General features: G+C 39.4%; 1 protein-coding gene across 6 annotated transcripts in view; it reads left to right on the forward strand.

The window, feature by feature from the left end:
- The window catches only part of USP24 (ubiquitin specific peptidase 24), a 151,040-nt gene that overhangs the window by 85,743 nt on the left and 48,521 nt on the right, over nt 1-16,776 (forward strand). For 4 of the 6 annotated variants that reach the window (XR_007477855.1, XM_033435418.2, XM_033435419.2 and 1 more), the window contains exons 31-38: nt 443-598; nt 3,694-3,791; nt 6,552-6,647; nt 6,767-6,995; nt 7,693-7,852; nt 8,889-9,044; nt 11,184-11,254; nt 11,938-12,098. Coding sequence is in view for 5 of the 6 variants with exons in the window: in XM_033435418.2 (XP_033291309.1) it covers nt 443-598; nt 3,694-3,791; nt 6,552-6,647; nt 6,767-6,995; nt 7,693-7,852; nt 8,889-9,044; nt 11,184-11,254; nt 11,938-12,098 (1,127 nt within the window). In the remaining variant the exon portion in view is untranslated. The remainder of the gene's footprint in view (nt 1-442; nt 599-3,693; nt 3,792-6,551; nt 6,648-6,766; nt 6,996-7,692; nt 7,853-8,888; nt 9,045-11,183; nt 11,255-11,937; nt 12,099-16,776) is intronic. The other 2 variants (XM_033435420.2, XM_033435421.2) reach the window with 2 other exon arrangements.

The following is a 16,776-nucleotide window of genomic DNA, read 5'->3' on the forward strand; positions in this document are numbered from 1 at the left end:
GAGTGCATGGGCTCAGTAGTTGTGGCGCGCAAGCTTAGTTGCGGTATGTGGGATCTTAGTTCCCCAGCCAGGGATCAAACCCATGCCCCCTGCATTGGGAGCACAGAGTCTTAACCACTGGACCACCAGGGAAGTCTCCTAGTGGTACAAATTTTAAAAACATGGAAACAAATTAGGATGACCCCACTAGTGTTGCTTAGAATACAATCCCAGAAGCATTCCTGTAGGATTGGAATGCTGTTGAGCATTTACTGTCTGTGTGATGGAGTTCAGTGCTTTGTTAATAATTAGAGTGATGTGGCTTTGAGGTTAATTTTTAGAAAATTTCATTGATTTGATTATATAAAAGTCGGAAAAAACATTAGAGTGTGTAGTGATATCTGCTTCTCTTTAATTTGTGCTTTTGAGCTGTATATTCCTTTTTTCTTTCTATTAAACTTAGAAAACATTGCTGTCTGAAACAAGTGCTCAGTCTTCAAAGTCTCCATCCCTCTCTTCCAAGCAGCAGCATCAGCCAAGCGCCAGTTCAATTTTAGAAAGTCTGTTTCGATCTTTCGCTCCAGGAATGTCCACCTTCAGAGTGCTCTACAACTTAGAAGTAAGAAACCTCATTTCTTTTTATTTCATTTTAACAGATTCATTTTGGCCTAAAGGTTCATGCTTTCAGATATCAGAAATAAGTAAATAGGTTTCTATTATTATTGAATGGTTTGTTAAGAAAAATTAGTTTTAAAAAGTAAAAAATAGAATATAAATTGAAGTATTTTGTTGTTTTGGACTTTGAACATGCTCAGTTTTCTTTTTCAGTTTATACCTGTGTGCATTGTTATACTTGCAAAATAGCATGTGAATAAATAATTAGGAAGCGTTATGTATTAAAATGTGTCATTATCTTCCTCTGGAAGTTTTGCAAGTCTGTATAACATCAGTTCCTAATCCTCAGCCTTCTTGTTATTAAATGCATCCTAACTTTTTAAAAAAGCTGTTGTAATTTGTGGCCATTAATGAAGCTTTATAAGGAGTTTGTCAGGAGTCACATTAACATTATTATTTCAAGGTTAAAAAAAAGAATTGAAAGAATTTGAAAAGAATATTTTTATTACCCTTCTTCCCAGTAGTAGCTTTAAACTAGTAGATGTAGTTCAGTAAACATTTACTAACTGTTTACTGTCTACAAGTCATTGTGGTATTTAAAGGGTCAGAGTTGAAAGGACAAGATAATTGCTCCAAGATCTTATGAGTAAGACATAGGGGAGGCTGGATAGGCTGAGTCATGAAATGAAAGCAGTAACAAAGCAGTGTGGAGAGTGGCCCACTCTTGGAGGGTGAGGGGCTAGACCCTCAGGCCACTTAAGATCTGGAGAAAATAGAGCCCTGAATGATTTTGCTTTGCCCTAATATGTTCTGTCCAGTCAGTTATTTATTAAGGAATCCAGATCAGTGCCTAAGCAACCTTAATCATCAAATTACCATTTATCTTCAGTAGGTTTTGAATCACAACATAGGTCATAATTGGTAGGAAGGTACCTGCTTGGGCATCTTTTCCAAGTTTTATTTCATCTGACAGTCTAATTTGGAGTATAAAATTACATTCATTCATTTTTATGTTTCACTTATTTATATGGTGGAGCTGTGTTAACATTTCATATTTGCCTTAAAATAATCATTCTTGTGAAAACATTTGTTGGGTTCAAAAGGAGAAAATATCTAGCAAATATTTTAAAAATAAAATATGTCCTTATTTCTTGCAGACATTTAAAAATACATACAATATTCTAAAACAGAAAATTACCTAGATATTTTTGGCTAACTCAAGCTTATGAAATTGACATCTTACAATTACTGCCAGATTTGTCATTTGCTTTTGAATGATTGTCTCAGAAAGTTAAGGTATAAATTTTAACACCCATATTTGAGAGCACCCAGAGAAACAGAATGACCCAACAGTGGGTCTAGCTTGTCATTGGCTACCTAGATTGCATTATCTTAGAGCCAAAGGGTTATATAAATTATCTCCGGTATAATTTTAGGACTTCTGATTAACTGGAAATTCCTCTGATAGGTTTTCTTTTGCTTGACATAAAAAATGTAGAAAACCTAACACTCCCAGAGCACTTATTTTTACTATTACCTGCAAGGTTAATGTCCTTGCATTTCGATCTTTAACTTATGTTTGCCCACTAGGAAGATTCAAAGTGGATATTACAAATACCCATTCCTTTGGAGAAACCTTGCATCTTCACTAAATTGTCCATTAAACATGGGGAGTATGTGCATGTGGCTGTTGACATTCAGGAGGGGTTAGGATAGCAGAGGGTTCCCATTCTCCTTGTGTGATGCTTGTGATCTGAGGCTGGTGAGGCTGTTTCCCAAAGGGCAGCTTAGGAAGAAAGCATCTTTAAACAAAAATACCACATTAAAAATCTAAGCTCGTGGGGCTTCCCTGGTGGCGCAGTGGTTGAGAGTCCGCCTGCCAGTGCAGGGGACACGGGTTCATGCCCCGGTGCGGGAAGATCCCACATGCTGCCGAGCGGCTTGGCCCGTGAGCCATGGCCACTGAGCCTGTGCGTCCGGAGCCTGTGCTCCGCAACGAGAGAGGCCACAACATTGAGAGGCCCGCGTACAGCAAAAAAAAAAAATCTGAGCTCGTAAAACTAATAGGCATAGAAGCAGATTTTTTTGAATAGAAAAGGATCTTGAATTACATCTAGATTAAAACCTTGGGGAAACTGCAGCAATGAGCTTTAAAAATTTTTTTTAAATCATTACTAAATAAGCAGTTGTTTACTGGGCAATTGTTTTGTGCCAGAGCTTGTACTAAAGCACCTTAAGCTTGTGTTATCTTACTTACAAACAATCCTCTGGTAAAGGTAATTATTGTCCTCATTTACCGTATGAGAAACCTGAGGCAAAAAAGGAAAATTACATATCTGAGATCTTTCAGCTAGTCGGTGGTAAAACTAGAATGTAAGCTAGATTCGTCGTCTCATACCACAGTATGATTAGTTATGTGAAATAATTCTCTACTATACCAGAATATTTAGTTGAGCTTTCCTTTAGGTGGGTATTGCAGTATCATAAAAGGGGCATGGGTATTAGAGTGAGGCACATCTGGACTTGAATTCTAACTATGTGACCTCAGGTGGGAGGTCACTTAACCTCTCAGGTCTCAGTCTTTACCTGTAGAGTAAAATACCTGTGCTGTGCTTAGTGAGATTAAGAGAGAATGCATGTTAAGTACCTCACCTTATGCCTAGTACTTTGTAGATAGGTGCTCAGTAAATAGGAGTTAGAATCATTATCTGGCAACTCATCCAGCATTTATAATAAATGGGCTGTTTTGTAAGACTGTAGTTTATATACTTTTTCTAGAACATATCAGCATAACACATAATGTTACCTGCTCTTATCTAAGTCTGGGAGCCTGAGACCTTCACATTTGCTGGTTTCATAAAAAGAAGAATACACCAGCTCTCTTAAAAACAGAAAGATTTTTCATGCTAAGTAAATGGAACTTGGAAAATGTGATTATTTTATTTGTGAAACATCAGCCTCCTTACACTACTGGGGGTAAAAAGAACAGTAGCATTTAAAGAGATTCTGACTCAAATTGTCTGTTTGTTTTACTTAGTATAAAGGAGTAATTTCAACTGGAAATGTTGGGATGATTAATTGTGCTTATCTTTTTCCAAGGTTCTAAGCTCCAAACTCATGCCAACAGCTGATGATGACATGGCAAGAAACTGTGCAAAATCCTTTTGTGAGAACTTCCTCAAAGCAGGAGGTTTGAGGTTAGAGTTTCGATATTATGTTATATGAATTGCAGAAAATGAATCTAGTTATTTTAGTTAATTTCTCCTGGCAAGCCTTGCTTATTCTTACAAGGCATTATGTGAAGCATTATGACAGTTATAATAAGGAGTGTTGTTTTAGTCTTTGGAATATTTTAACTCATTTTATGACTTTTGATTATTTGGAAAACTGACAGAAGCATGTCTCTTTCCTCTCTGGTAGTGAGGGAAATTCTCGAGTAGAGGAGAGAAGGCTTACTGTTTCTGTTCATTCCCACATCAGTTGAGATAAGGTGAATCTGATTGTCGGTAATCTATGTTGTGCAAGGCATTAGTGATGGGGGTGCACAGATATTATCCCTGCCCTTGAGAGCCTCATGGTTTAATAAAGAATAACAAACAGTTATTATAAGTATCAAAACAGAGGCTTATAAAAAGTGCTTTGTGGGGTGGGGAAGAAAGCAGTGGTTAAATGGTTAGATTTGCTTAGGATCATAAGAGTAGGAAATGCTTCCCAGAAAGTGACATTTGAGCTAGGAATTGAGCGATGAGTCGCCATTCCCTAGGTAAATAAGGGGAAAAGGGCACTCACTCTAAGCCAGAGGTGGGGTGGGGATGAGTGAAAGCATCATGGACTGTCTTGGGAAGTACAGTTGCCTAGTGAAGCTAGAGCAAAGGATAAAGGAGAGAAATATGTAAAGAGGGGTCACATTGAGGAATTTCAGCTTTATCTTGAAGACCATGGAAAAACAGGAGGTTTCTAACCCAGGAGTTACCTAGAACAGTTACTCTGGCTACAGTGGAGAAGATGGATAGAAGTGGGAGGGAGAGGCTGCAGGCAGGGAGAACTATAGAACTATGACTGTTCCAGAGGAGAGGAGACCGTTTCTAAATATGGGACAGTGTGGTAGAAGGAATAAGGTGAAATAGGCAAGTCTTTATGACTAGATATAGGGTAGGAACATTTATAAAATGGCCTGTGATTTCTAGCTTGGAAGAGTGAGTGAATGGTGACTCTTTAACCCATATGGGAAATAAATATGGAACCAGATGGAGGAAAGTGAGAAAGTCAAGAATTTGATTGCACACGAGGTCCCTGTGAGTCATGTGAAGAGGATGGTTTGGACATGATGCTCTCGAGAGAAGTGGAGAATGGCACTAGAGGTTCAGGGAGACATCAGTGTGTAAGTAAAGCCTCAGGGCATAAGCAGCTGGCCAAGTGTTGCGTGGCAAGTGTAAGGATGGGAAGCAGAATCAGTAAGTAGAAATCTCTGCTTTATGTTGAGTGAGAAAACGGAGGTGACAGGAGTTTGAAGGGTAGAATAACTGAGGGAAAAGTTTGCTCTTCTGTTTTGATTTTAATTTGTAGAAGACTTGATTCTCATTGTAGGCTGATTAAAGGGGCCGATGAAAAAGAAAAGAATAAAGATAAAAGAAAGGGGGATGATCAACCGATGGGGCTAAGTTCCACTGCAGTTGGAAGGAGATTTGCTCCAGAAAGAAGTAGGCATGCCATTTCCCCTGCGGGAGGAAAGAGTGAAGACCCACTTGACGTTTGAACAGAGGGTAGTTGAAGGAATTCCTGTCTGGAGGCCTTCAGGGGAAGAGAAGTTGGGTGAGACCTTGAGGAGATAAAGGGGGTGGGAAACAGAGAAGTGGAACTAGAAGGTTTAAACTCATTTCAGATCACTCAGCCAGTTACAGAGCTGTGCTAATTAAGGCATTTTACTTCTGGCTTATTTTTGAATGTCAGTTAACGTACGTGCCTGCATTGTTCTAAGCACTGGGAACAGAGCAGTGAGTAGATGAAACAAAAATCCATGTCCTCATGAAGCTTACAGTCTGGAACAGAAGACAGACAATAAACGAAGAAGTAAAAGTGTATGTCAGGTGGTGATAAGAGCTGTAGAGAAAAATAAGACAAGGAAGAGTGGATGGAGAGGGTTTGATATCCAGTGGGGTGATCCGGGAAAGCTTCACTGATGGGGTGACATTTTACAAAGACCTGAAGGACGGGAGGGAGCAAGACCTGGAGATACGGGGGAAAGCTGTCCGGAGGAGCATCCAGCGCGAGCCCCTGTGTGGGCGAACCTGGTGCCTGTGAGGCCGGCCGGGGTCTAGTGTGGTTGGGGCCAAGTGAGGGGGCAGGGTAGGAAGCATGAGGTCACAGAGATACCAGAGGTCCGGTTATGCAGGATCTTACAAGCTACTATGAAGGAAATAGGAAGCCATGGGAGGATTTTGTGCAGAGCAGTTCCATGGTGACCTCCATTTTTAAAGGATCACTCTGGTTGATCTTCTGAGAATAGATTTTGGTGGTGAAACATCAAGAGTAGAATCAGGAAGAACAGTTGGGAAGCTTTTGCAGCAATATAGGTGGTAGTGGATATGAAAAACAAGCTTTGTGGAATACACCAATTCTGAACATATTTTTGAATTGACAGTTGTACTAGTACCAAGATAGCAGTTGATCGGTGCACTCGAAACCAGTTAGTGAGAAGGAGAACCACCCAAACACTCTGTGTTGGTTATCTTTTTGGCTAAGGAAGGAGTCTAATTCTAAATGGACCAGGAGGTTTATATGTACTATAGGAAATAATTGTAATAGGAATATGTGTGATCCATTTATAGGTAAAGATCTTGTAGAAATTTTAAGTAACTGATAACGTTTATAAACAATCAAATTACTTACAGAAGATTTCCTATAAAAGAAATAGAAGTCTTTAATATCTGCCTTTTTTTTTTTCCTTTTCTTTGAAGTTTGGTTGTAAATGTCATGCAGAGGGATTCCATCCCATCAGAAGTAGACTATGAAACAAGGCAGGGAGTTTATTCCATCTGCCTACAACTTGCAAGGTATGTAAATATGTTGTGTTAGTCTCAGAAGGCAATTCTTGACTTTTTCTTCCAAATCCCATCCTTTAAAATAGTATGAAATGACCTTGACTAAGCCAAGCTTTTTGTTTCCTTTTAAGATTTTTACTTGTGGGACAAACATTGCCGACATTATTAGAGGAAGACCTCACCAAAGACGGCATAGAAGCACTTACTTCTCGCCCATTCCGAAATGTCAGCCGGCAGACAAGCAGGCAGATGTCCTTATGTGGTACCCCAGAAAAGTCATCCTACCGACAGCTGTCAGTGTCTGACAGGTCTTCCATTAGGGTTGAGGAAATCATCCCTGCTGCTCGAGTTGCAATACAAGTAAGTGATTTGTGTATTCAAGAAGTATTAAGTACCTCCTATGTAGAAGGCGCTGGTGGTGGTATGCAGATATAAAAATTACTGACATGAATATTGCCTTCAAGAAGCTTATGGTGAGTAAGAAAGAGATCACTAGTGCAGAAATAACTGTAATTCAGGTAGAAGATATCAGATGTTATAAGAGAACTACAAAGGCAAAGCATTCTACAGGCCATGAGAGGAGGTGGAATAAATTACCTTCATGTGTGGCTATCACGGATGATTTTATGTAGGAGGTGGCATTTGAGCTAGGCCTTCAAGAATAGTAGGGATTCGATATACAGAGATTAGCTTGGAGAGGGGATAGTTGTTCAAGCAAAAGGGAGGGCGTGAGCAGTTAGAGAGAAAGCCAGAGCCTGTGTGGGTGGTCACACAGTGGTTCACATAGGCCAAAACGCAGAATGTGGAAGAGGGGAAACTATGAAAACAAAATTGGTGATGGGTAATTTGAAGCCAGAACATGGAGAGTAGAGTCTCTGTATTACAAGAAGCAGAGGGGTAGTGAAAGTCTTTGAACAGTATGGAAGCATGGAAAAGACTATCTTGTGGAGGATCTTAGAAGGAAACGAGTCTCAAAACTGAGACGGGGGGAGGTTATTGAAGTCAGCGGGATGTGTTCAAGTACTACCTTTTCTCACAACACTCTTCACTTCCTTAGACAATGGAAGTCAGTGATTTCACGTCTACTGTGGCTTGTTTCATGAGATTGTCATGGGCTGCAGCTGCAGGACGGCTTGACCTCGTTGGGAGTAGCCAGCCAATTAAAGAAAGTAATTCTCTGTTTCCTGCTGGAATTCGAAACAGGCTCAGCAGTTCAGGTACTGATTAAAAAGGATAAAGTAATCAGAATATTGGGCAGGAAGTAGCTGTAAGAATCATCTTTGTATAGGTTGTTCAGAGTCACAGAAAGGAGAAAGCCTTTTCTCTTGTTTTTTTTTTTTTTTTGCGGCACGCAGGCCTCTCACTGCTGTGGCCTCTCCCGCCGCGGAGCACAGGCTCCGGACGCGCAGGCTCAGCGGCCACGGCTCACGGGCCCAGCCGCTCCGCGGCATGTGGGATCTTCCCAGACCGGGGCACGAACCCATGTCCCCTGCATCGGCAGGCGGACTCCCAGCCACTGCGCCACCAGGGAAGCCCTGCCCTTGTTCTTGAGCGTAAGCTAAAACTAAATGTTTCTGAACATTCAATGTGCACGTATGCGTGTGCACACTTCATTTATGTATGTCACACTAAGAGGGAAAAGGTTATAAATACAGAATACAGAGAAACCAAGCAGAGTTTTAGCTTGCTGAGTGTAAAAGTGTAGGGAGGCCAATAATTGTGGCTGTAATAAAAATTCATCTCGAATTTTTACCTGGAAAAATCATTTTCTTGGTTTGGCCTGTTATTTTCTGTTAGGCCTTTATAAATAGCTTTATTTCTCAGCTTCATTTGGTTTCCCTGCTCAGTCTATGTGTGTGGATATATAAACTGTATGACATACACACAGTAAAGGGCGGAAATGCCAAATATGTAGGATTTTTAGGGTTTTTACATATGTGTAACCCATCTAAATCAAGATAAGGAACATTTCTAATATCCCAGGACTCCCACATGCCTCCAAAATTGCAATGTTCTTACTTCTGTCACCTGAAACTTGTTTTGCCTCATAAACATATTTTAATGGTTCCAAATGTGTTTTAAGTACAAAGCAATGAGGTTCAAATCAAGTGACTAAGTCTCTCTTGTTTCTTAGCCTAAAGTGTCTTCTTGAACTCTTTACTTTCACTTGAGGATTATGGGACTCATTAAAGGATATTATAATCTCAAGGGTCCTGTGGGATCCACAGTAACCTTCTGCTTGCCTGTTTCCAGGAAGCAATTGCAGCTCTGGAAGTGAAGGGGACCCGGTAGCCCTGCACGCAGGCATCTGTGTGCGACAACAGTCCGTGTCCACCAAAGACTCACTGATTGCTGGAGAGGCTTTGTCTCTTCTTGTTACTTGCTTGCAGCTTCGGAGCCAACAACTGGGTATGCAGGAGGCTTACTCTTTTAGTAAAAGGCCAGGTTTCTGTTAGGAATTATTTCTATCCCTTCATAGATAAGGTCATGTTAATAGAAATGGCAAAGGGGAAAGTTGGCATGTGGAATAGGTAAGAATAGTGCTAGAGTACTTAAATTCTGAACAAGTATTTATTGAGCACCTTCTATATACAGGGTTCCACAGTAGATGTTACAGGGCAGTATGTCTGCTCTCCAGGAGCTTACCATCTAGTGGAGGAATTAAAACAACCCAAAGTTGTATGTCATAAACTATAGAAGTAGAATTATATATCAATTCCTAAACTGATAATGACTCCAGTATCAAAAATCATGAAACTTAAGATTTGCCCTTTTGTCTTTATTGTTGGTTTTGGCAAACTAGGGCTGTTGCTAATCATACTTTTAACATTAGACACCACAGGGCTCAGTCCCTCATCTCTGTCTGCACTCATTCTCGCCACATAATCACATCCACGTTCACAGCCTTAAATTCCCTCTATGTGCTGATAACACTTAAATTTGACTCTACGGCCTGGACCGCTCCCCTGACTTCTCCACTTAGATATCAGATAGACTTCCCAAACTTAACATGTCCAGAACTGAACTACTGGTCTGGCCCATACCACCCAAGAGATTTCCCATCTGAATTGATAGCAGTTTTATTCTTGGAGACATCCTTGATTCCTTTTTTTCACACCCTTCTAATCTGTCAGCACATCCTTCTTCAAATTCTATCTAGATTCCACCCCTTAGACCACCTTCACTGTTAGCACCCTCCGACCTGTCGTCATCTCTTACTTGGATTATAGCAGTAGTGCCCTGACTAATCTCCCTGCTTCTACCCTTGCAGTTTATTCTCCACACAGTAACCAGAATGGACCTTCTAAACTGTAAGTCAGATTGTATCACTCCTCTGTTTAAAACCTTGCAGTGGCCTCTCGGTTCACACTGAGTGAAAGCCAGGTCTTTCCTAAGGCCTGACACCATCCACCCCCGTGACACCTGTGTGCCTTCACCTTCTCCCGCTCTCCCCTCACGCACCGTGCTTCAGCCACCCTGGCTTCCTGGCTGTTCCCTGACACTCAGGCACATTCCTGCCTCGGGGCCCTTGCACTGCCTGTTCCTAATTCCTGGTATGTTCTTCCTCTGCCTTTTTTAAAGAAATCGCAACCCTTCTCTCACCCACCATCACCTAAACTCTTTATTATTTTTCTATATCTCTTGTCACTTTATAGCATACAATATAATTTCTCTGCTTACTGTGTTTATTGTCATTATCCCCTCCCCAACTAGATGGTAAGCTCCGTTAAGAACAGAGACTTCTGTTCATTTTGTTCCCTACTGAATCCTTAGCACCCAAACACTGTGTGATGTGTAGTAGGCCCTCAATAAATACTTATTCAGGGATGAGGTCTTAACAACTCCACTTGAAAAAATTATACCAACGCATCAGAGCCCATTCTTCACTATTACTACTGATTCAAACTGCCTGTTCATAGAATTGGTGATCATTATGTATTTAGTATAACATCCAGACTCATCATATAAGATGTCAAGATAAACATATAGAAAAAGTTAGATGTTTATGGGACAGTTCAGTAATATCAGAAATGATTTACTTTGAGCAGAAATGCTTTTAAAGGCTTATATATGAAAGTAATTCATTATGAAATGCTTTTGAGCGTATACCATACTTTTAGTTCGATTTTCCTGCAATTGTGTAATTATAGACATATTTTCAAATCAAGATGAAAAAATTATAACTTCAAGCTTTTTTATCATTAGTAAGTTTATTGTGGGGTACATTTTATAGTTCACAAGTATTGACAGTTTTATCAAGGCAAGACATTTATTCTGTAACTGGTGTGCACACGGCGTCATGAAAAATGTCCGGGTGTGAAGATGACCAAGACACAGTCCTGCTTTTGAGCACCTTGGGCTCTCGTGGGATAGACTCAGAGACGTGGGTGCAGCTGTGGAGGCACTGAATTTGATTCTGTGTGGAAGAAGAGATGATTTCTAAGATAGTTAAGCTTAAGAAATTATTCAAAATTTTTGAAATTTTGAAAATGCATTTCCTAACTTATTTTCCTCCCCTGCTCCCATTATCTTTATTCTTATTATTAGCATCTTTCTATAACTTGCCCTGTGTTGCTGATTTTATCATTGATATTCTACTTGGATCACCAAGTGCTGAGGTAAGGATTTTTTACTTTATAAAAGGCCCCTTTGGTCCTGTTCTGCGTGGGCTCTCTGGATACCTGTGACATGGTGGGGAGTATAGAAGGGATGGTGTTTAGTCCTCTCGGGGAATCAGACAAAGAGGCCGCAGAGCCCTCTGAAAGCAAAGTGACCATTTGTACTGTTGCCCTTCTTTCTGTTCCATATTTCACTGAAAGTCAAGAGACTAGTGCTATGATTAACTTGTGTTTGTTTATTAAAAAAATCTTACAGCCAGTGTTCAGTATCCATAGCTGGCCAAGGCAGCTAGCATTAAGCATCAACAAGTTGGTCAAAATCAAGAAAGACCCAACCTCAAGCCATGAACTTTCATTAGATTTTATAATCCTCATTTTTGTATATGACCTTGAAAGTTAACTTTGAGGCACTTGCAGAAGAGTTTTTTCCTTATTTTCATTTACATTAAATTATAAACCTATGATGAGAGTACAGTACTAGAATAATTTGGGAAATTAGTTCCCAGACTACACTTGTTTTAAATTAGCCCTAGTTTATTCAATGTAAACTTTACCATTAAAGATTGAAATACTCAAACCCTTACAGCATCCTTCACAGGTGGACTTTGGAAGAAAATAACTTTTTAAGCAGTCTGTAAGTGTTGGTTGATGTACTTCCTTTGCCACTAAAAATGTAATTTCAGATTCGCCGTGTTGCCTGTGATCAACTGTATACTCTTAGTCAGACAGATACTTCGGCCCATCCAGAGGTGCAGAAGCCGAATCAGTTTCTCCTGGGTGTGATTCTCACTGCTCAGCTGCCTCTCTGGTCCCCAACTAGTATTATGCGAGGAGTCAATCAGAGGTACGTAAAGATGAAAAAGTTCACGTCATAAGAAAGAGAGTAATGATTTGTGTACTGCTCCCCCAGAGTCCACAGTGCATGATTGAGATGAAGGACTTTCTCCTTTCCTCTTCCAACATTTGTACCCTGAAAGAGGGCATTTCAGGTTTTCTCCCCATTCAGGACAGAAGAGTTAGAAGAAACATTACCAGGCTTTCTTCCTCTCAAGCACCCCAACTCCCACCTCCACTCCTCTTGGTCCCCCTACCCCAGAGAGAAAGAGGACTCACTTGGTGGTTGAGAAGCTGCATGATTCAAGCCAGATCACTGTGTAAAGGTCGCACTGCCCGTGTCCACTTGTACCTCACTTTCTTAGCTCAGCCTGCTTCATAACTCCATGTCTAGGGTACTAGGGTATCCTTCTAGCTTGCTTTCTTGGTTTTATACATGCCTGGGCATGGAAGAAGGCTTGAGGTCCAGGCTCAGAGAAGGACTTGAGTAAATCCATTCTGCCTGCCCCATCTTGTCTCCTTAGGCAAGCCTGCATGCAGGGGTGCCCCAGTGTAGGCCCAGGCTGGGAGATCAGAGATCCCACACTGACCTCAAGTTTAAGCCAGTTTCTCTAATTCAGCTTTACCAGCGAGCCCTTGCTCTGGGGCTTAGAAGGTGCCACAGAGATTTGTGAAATCAATATGTATATGCTTTACAAATTAGAGCCCTTAGAGGGAAGAAACGTTAGAGCTACTCTAAACCCCTAACATATAAGCATCCAAACTTGGGCTTTTTTTTTTTTAATGTGGTAACATATACATAACGGAATGTTTAACATTTTTACCATTTTTAAGTGTACAACTCAGTGGCATTAAGTGTATTGTGTATTTACAATTTTGTGCAACCGTCTCCATCATCCATCTCCAACACCTTTTTAGCATCCTAAACTGAAACTGTGTACCCAGTAAGAAGCCATTAGATAAAAGACTGATAAAGTTAACTCCATAAAAATTTAAATTTTCTATGTGGAAAAATAATGCCGTAGAGTCAAAGTCAGTTAAACTGAATAGATAGATTTATAACGTATATGACAGATAGAAGGCCAATTTTGCTAATATATGTGAAGAGCTGTTATAAACCACAAAAGACCAATAGCCAAATAGAAAAATGGACAAAGGAAATGAAGAGAGATAGTTCAAAGACAATCATGGAGATGATTTTTTTTTCAGATTTGCTAGATTTTTCTTTTTACTGTGGCAAAATATGCATAACATAAAATTTAGCGTTTTAACCATTTTGGGGGGTATAACTTAGTGACGTTAAGTACATACACATTATTGTGCAATCATCACCACTGTCCATTTCCAGAACTTTTCTGTCATCCCAAACTGAAACTCTGTTCCCATTAAACAGTAACTCCCCATTCATTTCCCTCCTCCCTCAAGGCACTGGCAACCACCATTCTACGTTGTCTCTATGAATTTGACTATTCTAGGTACCTCATAAAAGTGGAATCATACAATATTTGTCCTTTGTGTCTAGGTTATTTCACGTAGCATAATATTTTTAGGGTTCATCCATGTTACAGCACGGGTCAGGGTTTCATTTCTATTTAGACTGAATGTATGTATATATCATGCTTTGTTTATCCATTCACCCATAGATGGACATTTGGTTTCCACCTTTTAGCTAGTACGAATAATGCCACTATGAACATGAGTGTACAAATATCAGTTTGAGTCCTGCTTTCAGTTTTTTGGGGTATATGCCCAGAAGTAGCAATGCTGGGTCATATGGCAATTGTATGCTTGACTTTTCTGAGGAGCCACCATACTGTTTCCACAGTGGCTGTACCATCTTACATTCCCACGAGCAATGTGTAAGGGTTCCATATTCTCCACATCCTTGCCAACACTTGTTTTCTGTTCGCTTTTGTTACTAACTATCCTGATGGGTGTGATGTGCATCTCAGGGTTTTGATTTGCATTTCCCTAATGATTAGTGATTTTGAGTATGTCATTGTGCTTATATGGCCATTTGTATATCTTCTTTGGAGAAATGTCTATTCAAGTCTCTTCCTCATTTTTTTTTAAATTTATTTTTATTTTATTTATTTTTTGGCTGCATTGGGTCTTAGTTGCAGCATGCGGGATCTTTCGTTGTGGTGCGCAGGCTTCTCTCTGGTTGTGGCATGCGGGTTTTCTCTTTCTAGTTGTGGCATGCAGGCTCCAGAGCGCGTGGGCTCTGTAGTTCATGGCACGTGGGCTTAGTTGCCCTGTGGCATGTGGGATCTTAGTTCCCTGACCAGGGATCAAACCTGCATCCCCTGCATTGGAAGACGGATTCTTTACCACTGGACCACCAGGGAAGTCCCCCATTTCCTCATTTTTAAGTTAGGTTGTCTGTTTTTTGTTGTTCTTTATATATTTTGGATATTAATCCCTTATCATATACATGATTTGCAAACATTTTCTCCCATTCTGTGGGATTTCTTTCACTTCCTTGATAGTGTCCTGTGATGTGCAAAAAGTATTTAATTTTAATGAAGTCCAGTTTCTCTGTTTTATCTTGTTGCCTGGGCTTTTGGTGTCATATCCAAGAAATCACTGACAGATCCAATGTCAGGAAGTTTTTCCCCTGGTTTTTTTCAGGGTTTTATTGGTTTAGCTGTGAGATTTAGGTTTTTGGTCCACTTTGAGTTGTTTTGTGTATGATGTGAAGTAAGGGTCCAACTTTATTCTTTTCCATGTGGATATACAGTTATCTCAGCACCATTTTTTTGAAGACTGCCCTTTCCCCACTGAATGGTTTTGACATTTCTGTTGAAAATCATTTGAAAAAAATATATATATATATTATATATTTACACACATACATAGATGCATGCATACATGTTTATTTCTGAGCTCTTTATTCCTATTCCTTGATCTATATGTCTGGCTTTATGCCAGTACCTCCCTGTTTTGATTGCTGTAGCATTGTAGTAAGCTTGAGGTCAGGAAGTGTGAGTCCTCCAGTTTTGTTCTTCTCTCTCAGAATTGTTTTGGCTCTTTGGGGGTCCCCTTGAGATTCCATATGAATTTCAGGATGGGTTTTTCTGTTTCTGTGAAAGACATCATTGATATTTTAATGGAGATTGCATTGAATCGTAGATCATTTTGGATATTGGCATCTTAACAAGACTTAGTCTTCTGATCCACAAGCATAAGATATCTTTAGATTTATTTAAGTCTTCTTTCATTTCTTTCAGCATTGTTTGTAGTTTTCACCGTACAAGTCTTTTGCTCCCTTGGTTTAGTTGATTCCTAAGTATTTTATTCTTTTTGTTGCTATTATAAGTGGAATTGTTGTCTTTCTTTTTTCATATTCTTTGTTCATTGTTAGTATGTAGAAATGAAACTGATTTTTATGTACAGATTTTTTATCTTTGTAACTTTGCTGAATTCATTTATTGTAACAGTTTTTTTTGTGAACTCTTTAGGGTTTTCCATATATAAAATCATGTCATCTGCAAACAGATCATTTTATTTCTGTCTTTCCAATTTAGATGTCTTTTATTTCTTATTCTTGCCTAATTGCTCTGCTTAGAACTTTTAATACTATGTTAAATAGAAGTAGTGAAAGTAGGCATCCTTGTTCCTGATTGTGGGGGAAAGCTTCCAGTCTTTCACCATTGAGCATGATAGTATCTGTGGGGCTTTCATATATGGCCTTTATTGGATTGAGGTAGTTTTCTTACTCTCCTGGTTTGTTTAGTGTTTTATCATGAAAGGGCATTAAATTTTGTCAATTTTTTTTACCTATGTCAGTTGAGGTGATCATGGGGTTTTCTCCTTCATTCTGTTAATGTAGTATATTCATTGATTGATTTTCATATTTTGAATCATCCTTGCATTCCAGGTATCAGTCTCACTTGTTCATGGTGTTAAATCCTTTAAATGTACTGTTGAGTTAGGTTTGCTGGAAGTGTACCCTCCTCTTCAGTTTTCTGGAAAGAGTTTGAGAAGGGTTGGTATTGATTCTTCTTTAACTGTTGGGTAATACTCACCAGTGAAGCCATCTGGTCCAGGGCTTTTCTTTGTTGGGAGGTTTTTGATTGATTCAATCTTCTTGCTAGTGATAGCAAGCAATCAGTATTTCTTCCTGATTTAGTCTTCCAAAGTGTTATGTTTCTAGGAATTTGTCCATTTCGTCTGGGATATCCAATTTGTTTGGTGTACACTTGCTCATATACTATCTTATAAATTGGTAGTAGTGTCCTCACTCATTTCTGATTTTATTAATTTGAGTCTTCTCTCTTCTTTTGAGTCATTTTGTTAATCTTTTTGAAGAACCAGCTTTTGCTTTTGTAGATTTTGTGTATCGTTTTCCTATTCTCTATTTATCTTCACTCTAATTCTTAATATTTTCTTCCTTCTACTAGCTGTAGATTTGATTTGTTCTTCTTTTCCTAGTTCCTTAAGGTGTAAAATTAGGTTGTTGATTTGAGATCATTCTTCCTTTTTAATGTAAGCACATACAGGAATAAACTTCCCTAGTAGCACTGTTTTCAAAAGCTACATCCCATAACTTTTGGTATGTTGTGTTTTCATTTTTATTTGTCACAAGATCTTTTCTAATTTTCCTTGTGATTTCTTCTCCAATCTGTCCCTGACTTTTTTTTTAAATACCTATATTTTCTAATTGTAAGTTATATAATCTTCAGAAT

This window comes from Orcinus orca, chromosome 1 (assembly GCF_937001465.1).
Source record: "Orcinus orca chromosome 1, mOrcOrc1.1, whole genome shotgun sequence".
NCBI lineage: Eukaryota > Metazoa > Chordata > Mammalia > Artiodactyla > Delphinidae > Orcinus > Orcinus orca.